The sequence below is a fragment of the Podarcis melisellensis genome (genome assembly GCF_964234715.1).
Source record: "Podarcis melisellensis genome assembly, chromosome: 10".
NCBI lineage: Eukaryota > Metazoa > Chordata > Lepidosauria > Squamata > Lacertidae > Podarcis > Podarcis melisellensis.
In genome coordinates, this window is record NC_138542.1 from 43,145,862 (window position 1) to 43,163,118 (window position 17,257).

At 46.1% G+C, this 17,257-nt stretch overlaps 1 protein-coding gene across 2 annotated transcripts; it reads left to right on the forward strand.

Annotated features, from left to right (window-relative positions):
- The first annotated feature begins 123 nt into the window (after positions 1–123).
- On the forward strand, positions 124–16,770 carry WDR91 (WD repeat domain 91). 2 transcript variants are annotated; one of them, XM_081928577.1, is made up of 15 exons: positions 124–282; positions 3,121–3,300; positions 3,538–3,744; positions 4,846–4,929; positions 5,359–5,495; positions 6,215–6,383; positions 7,215–7,373; positions 9,202–9,401; positions 9,721–9,871; positions 10,578–10,672; positions 11,555–11,723; positions 12,826–12,934; positions 13,742–13,854; positions 14,285–14,482; positions 16,160–16,770. In XM_081928577.1, exons 1-15 carry the CDS (start codon positions 160–162, stop codon positions 16,322–16,324), a joined length of 2,259 nt encoding a protein of 752 aa, XP_081784703.1. In that variant the 5' UTR covers positions 124–159; the 3' UTR covers positions 16,325–16,770. The 2 variants fall into 2 exon arrangements, with proteins under 2 accessions (XP_081784703.1, XP_081784704.1); XM_081928578.1 differs by having other exon boundaries at positions 154–282; positions 3,125–3,300.
- The last annotated feature ends 487 nt before the right edge of the window (positions 16,771–17,257 follow it).

Here is a 17,257-nt window from a genome sequence, read left to right on the forward strand (position 1 = left end):
ATGCCGCCGTCCGCCAAATGCCGATTCTAGCAAAAAGCGGTGCTGGGGGAACCGAGGGCGGCGACGGACGGGCGCCTGGGCGAGGGGCGGAGCGTGGCGGCGAGGGCGGTGCGCGGAGCTCGGAGCGTCCCTCCCTGTTCCCCGTGACCCGGCGGCGCGATGGCGGCTGCGGCGGAGCGCACCGATGAGCTGGTGCGGGAATATCTGCTCTTCCGCGGCTTCACGGCCACCTTGAAGCAGTTCGACGCGGAGATCAAGGCGGACAAAGAGAAGGGCTTCCGGGTGAGGGTTGCCCGGGAGGGAAGCCGGCAGGACCCGCGGGTGGCTGGAGGAAAGGAAGGGCTGGGGGAGGAGAAATTGGGGTGAGCAGGTCCCGCCCGCCCCTCCTCTTTCCTTTTCCAATTTAGCTCACGAACCTGCAAGGAGCAGCATTGCATTACGTGTGAAATGCTCCGCGCCTGGGATTTTGAGCGCCCTTGCCAGTGCTGCGTTGACACTTGCTGCCGCGGGCTAGATGGGCCTGGTGTTGCAGGCGGGTTGGTTTAGATGGCCTTTGGGTTCCTTAGCAGCTAGTCCAGCGTCCCCCTAATGGCTGCCTCATGCAGCCCCTTGTAGCGGCACTGTTCCTAAATTTAAGCAGGCCTCCCCACCGGAGCAAGTGCAGGCTAGCAAGGAAGAGGAGAGAGCCTGAGTAGGGTCAGAGTACTTCCCTTTTCCTCAGCTGAGTAACTGCAGTACTGTAGTCCTTATGCATCTGGAATTAGGAACAAGGGCATCAACGAAAATATATTTGGCATTAGAAGTAATACACAGTGTGTTTCCCTTTACACAAAGCTCTTCAATGGGGTTTCAGTAAATTCAGATGTGTATAAAGCAGTACCCAACACATTGCACTTGTTAAACAGAACCTAGATAATTTGAATAATATTCTCTTGAATTCCACAGAGGAGAGTTCTAACTGGTCTTTCTCTCCCCTCTTCTAATACAGTGGTACCTCGGGTTACATACGCTTCAGGTTTCGTACGCTTCAGGTTACAGACTCCGCTAACCCAGAAATAGTACCTCGGGTTAAGAACTTTGCTTCAGGATGAAAACAGAAATTGTGTGGCGGTAGCGAGAGGCCCCATTAGCTAAAGTGGTGCTTCAGGTTAAGAACAGTTTCAGGTTAAGAACAGACCTCCAGAACGAATTAAGTACTTAACCCGAGGTACCACTGTAGTATCCCATTAGAACTCTTCTTTTTCTCCCCTCCTCTTGTCTGAGTCTTCTGACCAACCTGGGCTAATTTAAATTTTGCTGCTGACTTGCACTGTCTATATTCAGTATAGCTGCAGGCTAAGGGATGTTGGCATGTGATAATGAGCACACTTGAAGTTTTTCACACTGAAAAGGACGCATGTGATTCAGCTGATGGGCGATGCTTTCCGCAGGGCTTGGCTGGGTGCTGAGTTCCCCAAAGGGAACTCAGATTCACTTCTGAGCCTGCTGTGTGTCTATCTCACATATGACTTCAGGTATAGGCATGTGAGTTTGGTGTGAAGGAAATGGACTTGTGCTCAAAATTTGCCTAGGGGCTAGTGGTTGCTCATCCCGAAAATAGAAAACAGTCCTGTCTGAAATCAGTCCCAAACTGATTGGAGCAAGCCCCACACCCCACACTTCATTTTTTTCCAGCTGCAACTCTATATAATGGGAATAATAGTCCCCTGCCTTACAGGATTGGGAATGTAAATGTGAAGGCCTAGTATCAACACAGATTGTTTTCCATTCCAATGCAGTGTTTGAAACCATAATTTCATATGTGATTAAAATTATGCATATACTGTATATGAATCATTACGTTGCATTATGACCCTTCTGTGAGGGTATATTAAGAACTGCCAGATTTTATTGCCAAGTCCTTCCTTCCATTTTTTTGGTGAGGGGGTCTTTTGCCAATTCCTCCAGAACATGAAATCTCATCACCTCACCTATTCATATAATGCTTTTGTTTTGATGTTAGAACTGCCTGTCACATTGGTATACTTCCAGTTAAGCTTGTTGGAAAGTGCCATCTCTACATTTGGTTTTTGGCAGTTTTCTTCATCTTTCTGTCTTCTTCATTCTGTTTCCCCTGATTCAAGCAACCTGAGTAACTAGCCAATCTCATTTAGAGTTTTGCCTTGTGGAAGCAATAAACTGGGAAGATAGAACATTGACCCAGATTAGCCTCTCCAACCTGGTGCCCTCTAGGCATTCTTGGACTTCAATTCCCATCGCCCCCAGCCAGCATCACTGGGGGTTAGGGATTATGGGAGGTGTAGTCCAGTGATACCTGCAGAGCAGCAGGTTGAGGGAGGCTGTGTTAAATAGACAATGGGATGCAGCACAATAATTCTTACTGGGCCTGCTGAGAAATTACAGTGCCAAGGATAACTTTAGCCTGGTTTTGAAATAAGTTAGCCATGTTTTGTTGAAACCAGCTTCCTTGTTTTCAGTGAGTCTCCCAAAACTGAGTGATAAAAGTTCCATTTGGATGTGACAGAACTGGAAATATCAGTCAAACATAACATTTATAGCCTCTTTTGAAGCCTAGCTGCTGTAACAGAAGGGAACATCTGCCTGGAAAATCTTGGCAAAGAAAGCAAGACTTTGATTCTTTCTTCTTTCCTTGCACCCGCCCGTCCGCATGTCAGTACACAATATCATAGAAGCTATGCTTTGTTTATATCAGAGGTGGGGGGCATGTGGCCCTCCAGATATTGTTGGATTCCATCTGGCTAGGGCTGATGTTGTTGTCTGAAATAATTGGAGGGCATTGAGTTGGTGAGGGCTGTCTAAGAGGCTGTTCTACAAGCGGGTTGACAGACTTACTGCTTTGGAATGATGTTACTAGGTCCTTCAGCACTGCCAGTGACTCAGAGGCACTAAGTTGCCTCAGCCCCAAAAGGAAAACTGAAAAGTATTGCTAGTGGCTCTTGGAATTCCCTATTTGAGGCTCATAACTGATGCAGGTTGTGTAACCTGACCTTGTCTCCAGCGTTTATGTGTGGTTTTTGTTATGGCTTTTGGTGACAGAAGCTGACAGTTAACGTGGGCAAGAACTAACTGGGTTTTTGGGGTTCTGTGCTGTCTCTTCAGGTAGATAAGATAGTGGACCAGTTTCTGCAGTTTGTTCATAGCTATGATCTGGCTGCCCTTCGGGATTATTGGAGCTACCTCGACAGACGCCTTTTCAGTCGATTGGAAGATATGTACCGACCTACCGTGAACAAGCTGAAAATTAGTTTATACCGCTACTACCTCGTTCATACTGTGCAGGTTTGTGTCAAGCAGATAGCTTTTCTCCAAAATACAATTGGTTTGTTTTAAGAGTGAATATGTTGCCTTATCTAACAAAATGTTGTACGCATCCTTCTTCTCTAGAAGGTGTGCAGTTAGGTGGGGAAAAGTACTCCTATCACCCTGCTGGGTCCAGAACAGAAACCAATATTTGCAGCTGCCGGAGCAGCATTAAAATTTGTAATCTGAACCCCTTTTCTGTTTTCTGTGTTTTAGACAAACAGGAACGACAAGACACAGGAATTCTTTCTCAAACAAGCCTCTGAACTTCAGAACCAAGCTGAGTGGAAGGACTGGTTTGTTCTACCTTTCATCACCAATCCAGATGCAAATCCTACTTTTGCAACATATTTTTCCCGCCAGTGGGCAGACACTTTCATCGTTTCTCTGCACAACTTCCTCAGTGTCTTATTTCAGTGTATGCATATCCTTTCTAGATGTGAAAAATTAGTTTTAATTATGAAACAGGTCCATCCTTTGTTCTCTCTCCTTTCTCTTGTTGTCAGGTTAGAGAGTGGTAATCAGCTTTCTGCCATGTGTGTTACAGAGCAACTGTGTGGCTTGTTAGTCTAGTCCATCTATATCATCAACAACTTATGGATTTATATCTTTTGTTCTTTCGGCAGATCACCGTCCTCATCCCCACTTTATCAAAACTGCATACTAAGGAAACCAAGGCCAAACGTAATGCTAGAGTATTTTATTCTGGACTGTAGCCCACAAAACTGGCATGTCACAACTAGACCAACTGGGCAAGAGACCTGCAGTCATTTGTCAGCATTATGTTACTTCTTTGCAGCTCAAGCATTTTCTCGATAATGTTTCAAGCCACAGGCAGGTGATGGTAGCAGCCAGTTGTGGTTTTTTTCTGTTTTGGATAATATATATTCCTCCATCTCCTTTCACCCCAGATATATAATAAATATAAATCCCTGAGTAGTGGGGATGCCAAGTGAGGAGTGAGATAAATATGATTTAAGAAAAAATAGATAATAATAAAAAGTAGCATCAATGGGCAAGAGAATGCAACTCACTGAATCTCACAAACTACCATGTTTCTAGGGACACTCTTAAGGCTTGTTTGGTGCTGCCTTTGGTGGTCAAGGTGTTAATAAATGGATTGATTTAAATTGCCTTTTCTATTGTTGAAAATCAAAACAGCTGTAAAAGTGGCATCAATCTCCAGATGGCTAGCTCTGTTAGTCTGTTGCAGTGGAATTATTTATTTATGTTATTAAATTTATATACCACTTGGAACAAAAACCCCCAGTAAAAATAGCTACTTTAAACATTAAAAAATAGTTAAAATCAATGATAAGCTACAAAGTAAAAGACATGCCAACATTCTACATATCTAGATAGGTTTGTCATCATGTTATCCCATAAAAGGTGTGTTACTCTTCAAGGTGCCACAAAACAAGCTGGTACCCTTCAAAACTTCTAGAGAACATTCGGCAGGCAAAGTCTGCTTTAGAGGAAGGACTTCCATTCTTCCTTTAAGTTTTTCACCCTTAACCTTTCTTACCTGTACCAGTAATCTTGAACTTTGAGACAGAATGTCAGAGAAGTTGTTTTCTGCAAGAAGAAAATGAAATTCTGCGTCAAAAGGTGAGAATGTCCGTTCTCGAATTCTCTTATGTACAAAAACTGGAGAACACACGTTTAAACTTCAAACTGAGCTATTGACTCAGAGCCAATAAATAGTGTATGATATAAACTTGCATGATATAAACCAGGGGTTGGCAAGGTTTACCTCGCCTGGGTTGGTTCACTCCAGCGGAGATCCCTTTGTGGGCCGGATCGTGCATGCCCACAATTTCCAGCATCTGTGCAGACACGATTTCTGGCACCGCAGAAGCGAGTCCCCATGCCACGCTGCACACAGGGACTTGCCGAGTGGGCGGCTCGTGGGCCAGTTAAGCGACCCCCATGGTCCGCTTGTGGCTTATGGGCCTTAGGTTGCCGACTTCTGATATAAACTTTGTATGGAACCTGCAATTCATCTCTCTGTTCTCCCTGTAACCCCACTTTTTTCAGCTGTTTGCCTTGCAAGCAGAGTACTTCCGAATAAAGAAAGAGGAGCAGCAGCAGCAGGAAGAGGAGGAAGAGCTGATTCTCCACCACAAGCTTCCTTCCTATGTGACCAACATGGACCATCTGGGGGACTCAGAGCTGTGAGTCTGTATGTGAGAGGCCAGGACAAACGGCTGCATGATTGGATGGTAGAGGCAGATCTTGGCCCTTTTGCCATTGTTCACATGCTGGCAAACTTGGACAAGCAGCTTTGGAGAAGTGCATGTTCATTCAGAAAGATCCACAAAGATTTGAGAACGGCTGGGTGTTTTCTCTCTCCCCTGCTCCCTGGTCTTGCAGAACCAATTGGCTGGCCTCTCCCTTTAAAAAAAAACAACCACACTTAACGAAACAGTCTCTTTATAGGAGTTTTCTATCAGAGCTTCATAACTTTAAGTTACTTTTAAATGTCCTTTTGTTTGAAATGTGGGAAATCTCATCCTGCGGTTAAGCATCATGCACCTTCCTGAATCTTTGGAGCTCCCTTAATGGCTTTATTTAGTTTATTTGCCTTAGTGGGACCTTCCACCCACATCTGAGACTGTCCACTAAGGTTTGCTGCAGGCTCTATTCCCTTGCAGCCATTCCTAACATAGCTGTATAGTCCAGGAGCTGCAATTAGATCAGAGGTGACTTCTTGTTTAACTCTAGCAAATAGAAGTTCCCTTATGGCCCCAGTCCTGAGCTGGGGATGATGATGATGATGATGATGATGATGATGATGATGATGATGATGATGATGATAGCGGGACTTATTTCAACATGCCTCTGTCTAATGGACCTGATGCTGAGGTTTTTGGGTTTTCTGCCTTTTTTCTAGTGACATGACATGCAACCAAAGAAGCCCTGCTCACTCTCTGCAGCCCCGAGGGGGATTCCTGTCATCTCTGCTGTCTCAGAGCAAAAAGGGCTCCTCTAGAACAACAGGATCCAGCTCGGCACAGACTGGTGTGGCGTCGGTGGGCAAGAAAGAGCAATCAAACCACCAGGTGAGGTACCTTAAGAGCAGCCAGGCTAACACCTGTGTTTAGAGTCAACCTGGATGTCTGCTGTGTTGATCTTAGGAATGATTTACAGGTTGCTCTTTTGCATTTACATGAAGGTAATGTGCTTATTTAATTTTTTAACACCTTTCATCAAGGAAGATCCCAGGGTAGTTGATTAAATAGCTGTTTGAAGCAATAACATTTACTATGTCATCAATACAACCATTAACAAATGCTAAAGGTTTAAATAAGTATGGCAGTGGGCATCGCAGTTACAGTGGGCCTTGAGAACATCAGTTTTCCCCAAAGACCTGGGCAAAAAGAATAATACCTCTGAAAACCCAGCAGTGAAGGTGGTGGCTGCAGCTCTAGGGGGAAGGAATGGCACAAGTGCCCACTTGCCAATTGTCCTCCAAATTAATCCGCATGTTGATGGTAACCTGCTCCTGGCAGGTTCTTGTATTTTGCACCTTGCCCAAGGATGGTGACTGCGATATACTGAGGACCTACATCCAATAGCCAGTTCTCAATAACCTTTATTGAAAGCTGAAGTTAAATACAGCAACCCTAAGAGGTGCACAGGCTCCTAGATCAACTAAAATAAGTCACAGCTGGTGCTTCTAGGTGGCATGGGGGTGTTCCCCTTCTCAAATCACTGAATTCTTCTGCTATTTCCAAGTTGGGTGGTGGGGTAATGTGCAAGGGACACAGAACCAATCGCATGAAAGGATTCTCACAAATGATGTTCCTAGATGTGTTACGTACCAGAAATTTCAGCTTAGGCACAGTATCTGGGAGAGCCAAAACTTGAGAAGTCTTCTCTTTGCCTTCCAGAGCACCAAAGGAAAGGAGGCAGCCACTGCCTGCAAGGAATTAAAAAGTCACTTCAGTAGCCCAGTGGCAGCAGAGTCCAACTTCCTACAGCAGCGTCAGAGGCGTCTTCAGGATCATGGGAAGGAAAGGAAAGAACTTTTAACTAAAACAGCTTCCCAGGTATAGACTGGTGTGTCTCTGATGGGTTAGAGAATGGGATAAAGTCTTCTCTGTATTTCCGTGTGCAGCAAATCAGATGCAGGCAGTCTAGTAATAGTCAGGCTGATGATTTGTCTAAGCAATGCAGATCCATGTGTGCCTGAGCCGATAATTACTTACTGTTCTGATTTTTTAAAATGAGAGTCTCATGTTTGGATCAAGTAGGGAATGAAGAATCAGAATTGTTTGCTTTACTTAGTGACATCCTCACGTGTGAACTAAGTCGGGGACAAAGGGTTCTCCTTAACCCCCATCCCCTCCTCCTGAGTAAACTTCAACACTGTCTTGAATGGAGTTCTTCCCTTCGGCATGTCAGCTGCTGTTCTCTGGTTTGTGGCTCTTGCACGTGGGAGTGAATCTTGGGCACAACCTTTCTTGCCGTTGACGCTAGGAAGCATGAGGCTAGAAAGAACTTTGTCCGTTCTCTCTACCTGTTTGCTAGGGAGAAATGACACAATGTGCACAGAGATGTATCCCTGGCTCTTGTCCAAATGAAAGCTCCTGTGGGCTGGAATGGGCCCCAGTCCTTCAGTTGCCTATAGAAGCAGGAGGGAGGTTGCTTGCAATCATACATCTTACCTCCGAACCTCTTGGCTGTCTGAATGGAGCGGGTACTGATTTGAAGGCATTTTCATTCAGAGCATTGACCTCTAATGGCAGTGGGTGTGCATAAGCAAGAGGCATGTAGGTGTCTTGTGTCTAGGAGAGAGGTCCCACTGTGCCAGCAGCACAGAAATGAAATACCCTTCAAACTGAAAACCTTTTAAGAATCCTTAGCTGCCATTTTCAGGAAGCTTTCCGCTGGGACCCTAAGATTTATTTCCTGTGTCGTTAAGAGTTACTTTAGACCCCACTTTTTTGTAGCCGAATGCAGGGCATATACTTTTTGTTTCAATGGACATGAATGACTGAATCTAATTGCCCATTCTCTTGCAAAGAAACCACATTTGAAGAGACTTGTTTGGAGGGTTTTGGAGTTCCTTGGTCTGCTCTCACGATCCTGAATAATTTTGTGTTGCAAACTATCTCGACTGCAGATTATTTGATAAGGTTAAAGAACACTGGCCCCAGCACAGTTCTCACTGCATGCTTCCTCCCATATTGGAAACCATCTGATCAGTCCTGCCTTCTGTTTCCTTCATCGGTTGCTGCTCTGTAAACAGGCCCAGCCTTCTTCATTTCCTGTTTGGATTTCTTTGTGTGCTAACTTTGCTGAAAAGGGAAAATGTCTGCTTCTGCTTGGCATTTTCCACTTTCTGTGTGTTGCTTTGTATGTGTATTAATATTGCTGAGGAGCCTCTGGGCACCAACCAAAAGTTAAAAGATGCAGCCTTTGTGTTGCATTTTGTGTTTGCCTGCCTCTCTTAACGCCCCAGCTAATGGCAGGGATACATGGAGAGCTTTTTCAGGTATGGCAAATTATCCAGGTGTATTAGTGTGAACTCCATGTACTTATGTCCCTCTGCTTTCCACGATAGTGTGGAGAAGGATACTAGATTGAAAGCTCCAGGCTGTTGGTGATAGATGCTGCCCTCCCCTGCATTTCATAGGCCTGGCCTTTCCCCCAAGGCTGGTTTCTCTGCAAGCGGGTGGAACATGCAGAAAGTGAACAACGATGCCCGTCTATGGAAGGTGGTTACTGCTACTTGCAACATGCCTGGGTGCATTTTAGCTGCTGGTATGATGCAAAGCTCTGCCTAAAACTCTGTACTCACTGAGATGGACAAGAGTAGCTTAACTGATTTTCCTGGCTTGCTGTACTATATGCAGGGTCCTTCTCTTGGTTTAGGGGCAGAATGTTGACAGGAAGATGGAGGCTATTGCCACTGAAACAGACCCTCCCCCTGAGCTGCATGCTGAGCAAGCAGAAACCCTGACCAAAGCTTTCGGGTCCAGCATAGATGCTGGAGGCATCAGGCAAGAGCAACCATTCATTGTCCTGAGCCAGGAGGAATATGGAGAACACCACTCATCCATCATGCATTGCCGGTAAGGGGTACTCCCCCTTGGGGGAAGGAGAGGATGGCTGTCAGGGAGCCACCGCGGTTCAGTGGACTTGCAGTTGTGGGGTCTGAGCTTGGCTATGGCCTTGGCATTCCCCAGCCCCTCAGCTTCTGTTCCTTATCTGCAATATGTAAACTGTGACTTTGACTTTTTGTAAGGATTGCAAAGGGCTCTGCATGTTTAAAGTACTATTTTAATGATAGTGCTGGCATAGTTTGTATGAAACGTGGCAGAAGAAAATCTTGAGGAAGCTGTAATCGTGGGGGTTGGAAAGGACCATTGCATAACTTGCTTCTGTGCTTAGGGTTGACTGCTCTGGTCGAAGAGTGGCCAGTTTGGACGTGGACGGAGTCATCAAGGTGTGGTCTTTCAACCCCATCATGCAAACGAAAGCATCTTCCATTTCCAAGTCTCCCCTGCTTTCCCTAGAATGGGCGACCAAACGGGACAGGCTGGTGAGTAGCTGGGCTTGGTGCAACTGGGAACATCTGGAACTGCTGCTGTGAAGCATCTGTAACTACTGTATCCTAGATTCAACCTCTGACTAGTCTTAGATGTCCCAAGGCCTAAACTGTATTGCATGGTACTTCCTGAGGGCAATATATCCCTTCCCATGAATGCTCAGCACAGTTGATCATTCTTCTATGAACAAAGTAGGTTTCCCATGGCTCTTTCCAGATTCTGTTTGATGCAAAGACTTCATAGCCTGATTGACCACAGGATGAGAGATTGTACAAAGGAGAGCAACCATCTTTACTAATTTCCTAATCTGGTCACCAGGGCCTCAGCCATTTCCACACACTGCATCCTTGTAATCTGTTCCTTCTAATTTGATGCTCTGTCTTTTTTCCTTTTTGGTCTTTTTGTTGGCTGCCCTTTCTTTCCCCCTGGAGAAAAATGGAGCAGACCAAGTCCTGGGTGGAGAGAGATGCGAGACGTTTAGACTTTGGTCATTGCCGTCTCCCTTGAAGCATATCCCTCATTTATGCCCATGGGGTTGTAGGTGCAATGGATGATGGAAGGGTAGCAGTGACAGGGTGGAGGTGGGGGCAGCGAAAGACTAAACAGAAATGGCTGCAAAGGTTTTGGGTAAGGTGGCTAGAACAGGAAGTCGCCGCCACCCAGCCCTTGATTAACGTTCTCCTTGGTGCTGTGTTCCAGTTGCTGCTGGGTAGCGGAGTTGGGACCGTTCGTCTTTACGACACTGAAGCCAAGAAGAATCTTTGTGAAATCAGCATTGATGAAGACATGCCCAGGTAACCCTCTTGAGCTGAGTCCCTCTTGCTTCACCTGTTGTAAAACTAGTCATTTGGTGTCCCTGTTTTGCGTGGCGATGCCCAGCTTGTGCTTCAGAGGCAGTGTTCACCTGTCCAGAGCTCACCAACACCATTCATGCTGGATTGAGAGCAGTCTTGTATGCCGTGATTTTCCAACACAGAATCAGTTTCCATGAACAAAAGAGCCATACCAACAGAATTCCATAGGCAAGTGTGCAGAGCGCCCCCCCCCCTTCATCCAAACTTGTAGCTGCAGAGATGTGACGGAGGGTGTGGTGCTTGGTTGTGCCTAGAAATCCCCACCCTTTCCCCTCCTTCATGGTAAGAGAGAAGGCCAAAGTGATTTGGCCACTACAAGGCTCCCGAAAGTGCCCACATCTTTTCCTGCTCCAAACTTGGGTCACCCCTGACTTTTTGTGAAGGCAGAGCATGAGATTGGAGACAAACAGAAGATCAAGTGTATCCATCCACAATTTTTGGCTTGGACCCCTCCATGTACAGCACCACCCTGATGGAAGAACAGGCCAGGCAGAGGGATTGCTAGTTCTTGATTAATCCTTCCCTTCTGCTCATGTTTGGCCATGACTATCAAAAGCTACTCTTCTTTGTTTGCACTCCTCACTTAGAAACACCTCTCTGCCTCTTAACATCCAGAGGCCAAAGGAATAGAGAATAAAAGAAAGGGAACCGCCCATAGCCCCAATGCAGTGAGAGGCTTGTTTGGATGCATGGTTTTTACGGTGTTGGAGTAGGGGCTGAAGAAAAGTCGGATCAAAGCCAGAAACGGCTGCTTTCCAGCCTGGCAGCTCATGGACTTCCTGTGCAGAGCGCCAGGGCTGACCGTGTCTGTCTCTGTTTCAGGATCCTCTCTCTTGCGTGCAGCCCAAGTGGTGCTTCTTTTGTGTGTTCAGCTGCTGCGTCTGGCCTTGGCAACCAGCTCGATCATGGAGCTCAAGATTCTGGAGGGAAAGGCATGAATCAAGTTCCAGGGAAACTGCTTCTATGGGACACTAAAACCATGAAGCAGCAGGTATGGTTGTGTTGTTTCCTTGAGCCCAAAGAGCAAAGGGGAGCGTTCACAGATGGGGAATTTGTGGCCCTCCAGCTTTTTGTTGGTCTACAACTCCCTGAGCCCTGGGAATGCTGGCTGGGTCTGATTAATGTTGCATCCCAGTTGCTTTAATATTGATCTGTGCCAGTTATGAACAGTCTAGTGAATGTTTGTTGTTGGCACCTTATATTATAATGTCATAAAACTCTTGCTGAATTTTTAGGCTTTTCATTGAAGTTGTCCGGAGTGTTCTGAATTGTGCCCCCACCCTACCCCACTCCCCATTTCTATAGTTCCACAGTCTGTCCTCCTTTCCTAACTTGCCATCGGCTTGGTTGTGTTTTTCTCTTCTGGGCTCTGCTGCTTCCCCTACTCTGCCCCCCCTCCCCCGTCGCATCTGCCCTTCCTTCCATCTCCTTGTGGTTTAGGCCGAGTTCCTTCTCCAGTTTGGTCTTATTCACCCATTCCCTATGTTTCAGGCAATTTTTTTAATCCTGGAACACAACCAAAGAGGACCTCAGTTTCTCAAGAGCGTGGCTTCACTAGTGGAAGCAAAATAAACTAATGACACTCTCAGAATGGATCCAGTCTTCTTGCATTCCTGTGTGCTAAGTCATGATGGGTTGTGGCAGCCAGTGACAAGTGGGAGAGTCAGTGCCCATACAGGATTTTGCGGCAGAATTTTTAAGTTATTTTTCATGTAAAGGAGACATGCCTCAAGAAAGTTATGCATCTCTCTCCCAGGAGCATAAGAAAGGATATCCTTCCTTGTTTACCCAGAGTTATATTTAAGCTTCTCTCTGGTGAGAAACAGTTCTCAGACTTCTGTGGTGAGAGGCAACAGTACAAGAAAGCCTCTAAGGGCAAGATGGACCGGATTGGTCAAAATGTCCCCAATTCCCTCTGGTGCAGAACTGAGCAGGAGAGGGGAAACCCAGATGGAGTGAGTGTCCATTTGGTTGAGCAACCCAAGAGCTCTGAGTAATTGTTCCCCTGTGTGTCTGCTGTACAAGCAAAGTTTCTAGGGCAAAGGACATCTAAGTAAGTTCTCTTTAACATTTTGTTTTGTTGTCTTTCTCAGCTCCAGTTTTCTCTTGAACCTGAGCCCATTGCTATAAACTGCACAGCCTTCAACCACAATGGGAATCTGCTGGTCACTGGAGCAGCGGATGGCATAATCCGTCTCTTTGGTAAATTGCCAGCCGGGAATACAACTTAGATTCCTGTAACACAGAGAATAGGGCGCCTGAGGCTGGACTGTGGCTCACAGCACCCCTGCCCATTGGCCGTGCTGGCTGGTGCTCATGAGAGTGCAACATCTGGAGGGCCAGAGGTTCCCTATCCCTGCCTGTAATGTCATAGCTTGGTGTATTCATCCTAAACCCTTTTGGTCTGAGGATGTCAAATGGGGGGGCACCCACTGTGAAAGAAGAATGTGAGGTATCAAGACACCTGCTTCAGGCAGAAGTGCTGATATTGAAAGATGGGATTCTTTCCATGCTCAAAGCATTCTCAACACCTCCGCTTCTCCACACCACCTTCAGAGAGCCCTCATTCAGGGAGATGTGGGGCAGAGTGAGACAGAAGAGTGCTCTTGCTGCTGTATCTTTAGCACTCCTTTACCCTTCTTTGCAGATCTCTGTGTGCAGCAAGAAATGCACACACGCAGAATGTTCTGTGCAGCTTTCAATATGCTCCTTTGCCAACTAGATGGTCAGCCCTTCTTCTCTGTGGGAGACAGTGACTGGCCCAAGATCACCCAGTGAGATTCATGGGCCTAGTGGGGATTTGAGCCCCTTGTCTCCCAAGTCCTAGTCTACCACTGTAATCACCCAACTGCACAGACATGAGGAAGAAACACTGTCCTTTTACAGTTTGGGGAGCCTTTTCCCTGCATCTTCTTTAGAATTCTGTGAAGATTTGTTGTTAATTTTTTTAAAAAAGCACACTTACTTAAAAATAACTCCCCACCCCACCCCTTTTATGTCCCTTTTCAGACATGCAGCAGCATGAATGTGCTATGAGTTGGAAGGCCCATGATGGGGAAGTCTACTCTGTTGAATTCAGTTATGACGAGAATGCTGTTTACAGCATTGGAGAAGATGGGAAGGTAGGTTCTAGGGAGACGGGTTGTATCAATCTATTTTTGCGTTTATCAGCGTACTGCTTCTTTGACCGCACACGGGGCTCTCAAAGCAGCTTACCATGAATGGGAAATAGCCAAATAAAGTCAATAACCACATATTCAGGTAAAAGCATTAAGAATTCATTAATGGCAGTGACATCTGATTTGCATAATTCCACCCAGAAAGGACCCGGCGGCATGCTGCACCTTCTCAAGCAAAGTGGTGCACAAACCCCATGGGCGGGAAATGCTGGTGTCCTGAAGGCAGGAGCTGCAGTGGCTGTGTTTTTCCTGGTTTTTTTGCCAGCTGTCATTTCTGTCTCCACAGCTGCAGATGCCACTGCACAGCAGAATGAAGAAGATCAAGTGTTTTCCTTCTGGCATCTAACGTAGAGTCTCTTGTTCCCCATCCTAGTTTATTCAGTGGAACATTCACAAAAGCGGCTCCAAAGTGTCCGAATACGCTCTTCCCAGAGATGCCACCGGCCCCTTTGTGTTGTCTGGCTACAGCGGATACAAGCAGGTCCAGTTCCCACGTGGAAGGCTCTTTGCATTTGACTCGGAAGGAAACTACATGCTGACCTGTTCTTCCAATGGGGGTGTCATCTACAAGGTACTGGCTGCTAGTCACGAAAGTTATCTGCTACATCCAGGATCAGATGTAGCATTATACCTCCTGGGGAACAATAGCTGGAGAGTGCTACTGCGGTCACATCCTGCTTATAGTTTTTGCCAAGGCGTGTGACTGGACATTGCTGCTGACATTTCTGCCTTCATGTTTAGTGGGTGGGAAGTGGAGTTCTGCACCAATGGAGTGATGCTTATATTTATTTATTTATTTCATAACGTTATTTATTTTTATTTATTTATTTATTTATTTCACAACGTTTCTATGCCGCTTGATTTTTTTTAAAAAAAACACACCTTCAAAACAGTTTACAAAAAAACCCAAACCCAATAAAATTACCACTGAGAAAAATTAACAGTAATTTAAATCTTTCAAAAAGTTAGAACAACTTGCAACAACTTTCTAAACATCTGAGTAGGCTTGTCTAACCAAAATTGCTTTTAGCAGGCATCAGAAAGAGTGCAGTGAAGGTGTCTGCCTGATATCAATAGGCAGGGAGTTCCAAAGGGTAGGTGCAGCAGCACTAAAAGATTGAGTTCCTACAAATTCAGAACAGGTATTATGTGGCACCAATTCTGCCTCTTGCATATGGAGCAAGGTGATCTCAAATGTAAACTGATCCCAAGCTGTTAGGGACTTTTACGAATAGTATGGTACCGCGCTGCAGGCAGCAGGAGGCAGCAGGCCAGTGGAGGCTGGCAGGGCTGAGCAGAGGGGCATGTCTGCCTAATTCAACTCCCCAGTCCCAGCAAAGGGGATTTGGGTTGCCTTTAGTGTCTGACCTCTTGGTTTCCTCACCTTAAATATAGCTGCGTTGTTATGGGCTTCCCTGTTCTACCTACTGTATGTCCCCTGCAAGCTTTGACAAGGCTAGTTCAAGGTTTCTATACTGCCCTTCAGGGCTCCTTCCCATATTAGCCATTATGCCCTCAAGTTTAGCCACTGCCTTTTGAGAACCAGCACAGCCCAACATTTGACTTGAACAGAGACCTCAGAAACCTCAAATCCCACTTCTTGGTAGCCTAGGCAAAAGTCCTTTATTTGGGCCCAGATCCTAATATGTGTATAATATAGATGGCTGTGGCCTGGATCATAATCTGCTAATCAGGTAGGTGAAAAAGATGACGGGAAAATGCTAGTGGCATCCATCACAGCCCTCAAGGTGTCCAGCTCAAGTGATTTGGCTATGCTAAATCTCACTACCTCCTTTGTAGAACTACAGAGCACTATTCTGGTAAAAATGAGTGTGGTTTGTGCAGCTAGACTTCTTAGCAATCTCTGGCCCCAGTTTGAAATCTATCACAGAAGCTTGCTAAGTGTTGATTGAGAGCAAGTGTGGTGTAGTGGTTAAGAGGGGTGGACTAATAATCTGGTGAACCGGGTTTGCTTCCCCGCTCCTCCACATGCAGCTGCTGGGTGACCTTGGGCCAGTCACACTTCTCTGAAGTCTCTTAGCCTCACTCACCTCACAGAGTGTTTGTTGTGAGGGAGGAAGGGAAAGGAGATTGTTAGCTGCTTTAAGACTCCTTAGGGTAATGATAAAGCGGGATACCAGATCCAAACTCCCCTTCTTCTTCTTCTTCTTCTTCTTCTTCTTCTTCTTCTTCTTCTTCTTCTTCTTCTTCTTCTTCTTCATGTTTGCCTGCCTTTCTTCTCTTTCAGCTGAACAGTAACGACAAGGTCCTGGAGAGCTGCCTCTCTCTGGGAGGACACAGGGCCCCGGTGGTCACTGTGGACTGGTGCACAGCGATGGATTGTGGGACCTGCCTCACTGCCTCCATGGATGGAAAGATCAAACTAACCACTTTACTTGCACAGAAGTCATAGAGGAAACTGTGCTGATAGGAAAGCACAAACTGTTGACTTTTCTGGGGGAGAAATCAGTATTAGCCATCTAGATTCAGACTACTTTGGGCAGGAGAGGCTGTTTAAACCACTCGTCTTAATGTTGCTTTCTCCTCTAAGGTTGGAAACTTTTTTAAAGCTGATGCCAAACCACTGCCAGATAGGAGTTTCAGTTACAGCCGTTCCCCTAAATTAAACGATGCTCTTAGCAGGCATGCACTGATCTACAGGCTCTTTCCAGTGACGACCAGCCCCGTTCCCCCCTCCTGGGTCCTCAACAGCACATGGCCATAAACCTCCAGGATTGTGCCAAGGTATGCGATACAGACCTGTAAACATCCCAGCGGAAAACGGGGCCTGTGTGAAACCTTAACAGTATTCTGTGTCTGCTCCTGTGTTTCTTATTAAAAGCAAATGTTTTCATTGCATTTTTCCAGTGTGTGTTGCTTCTGAGGCTTTAAAAGAGACTTCAGGGACCACGAGAATCATTTAGCCTAACCCCTTTGCAGTGCATGGGAAGAGTAACACAGGTCTTTATCACAGGGTGATGTGGAGGGGAAACTCTTAAGTTTCTGCAAAGCATTTTACACTGAAGAAGCCTTTGGGTGAAGATCTTAGGGTGAAGGGGTGGAATAAAGAATTAATAAATTTGAAGAACTGTACCCCTTCTCCTAGGGACGCGGGTGGCGCTGTGGGTTAAACCACAGAGCCTAGGGCTTGCCGATCAGAAGGTTGGCGGTTCAAAGCCCCGCAGTGGGGTGAGTTCCTGTTGCTCGGTCCCAGCTCCTATCCAGCTAGCAGTTCAAAAGCATGTCACAGTGCAAGTAGATAAATAGATACTGCTCCAGCGGGAAGGTAAACAGCGTTTCTGTGTGCTGCTCTGGTTCGCCAGAAGCAGCTTAGTCATGCTGGCCA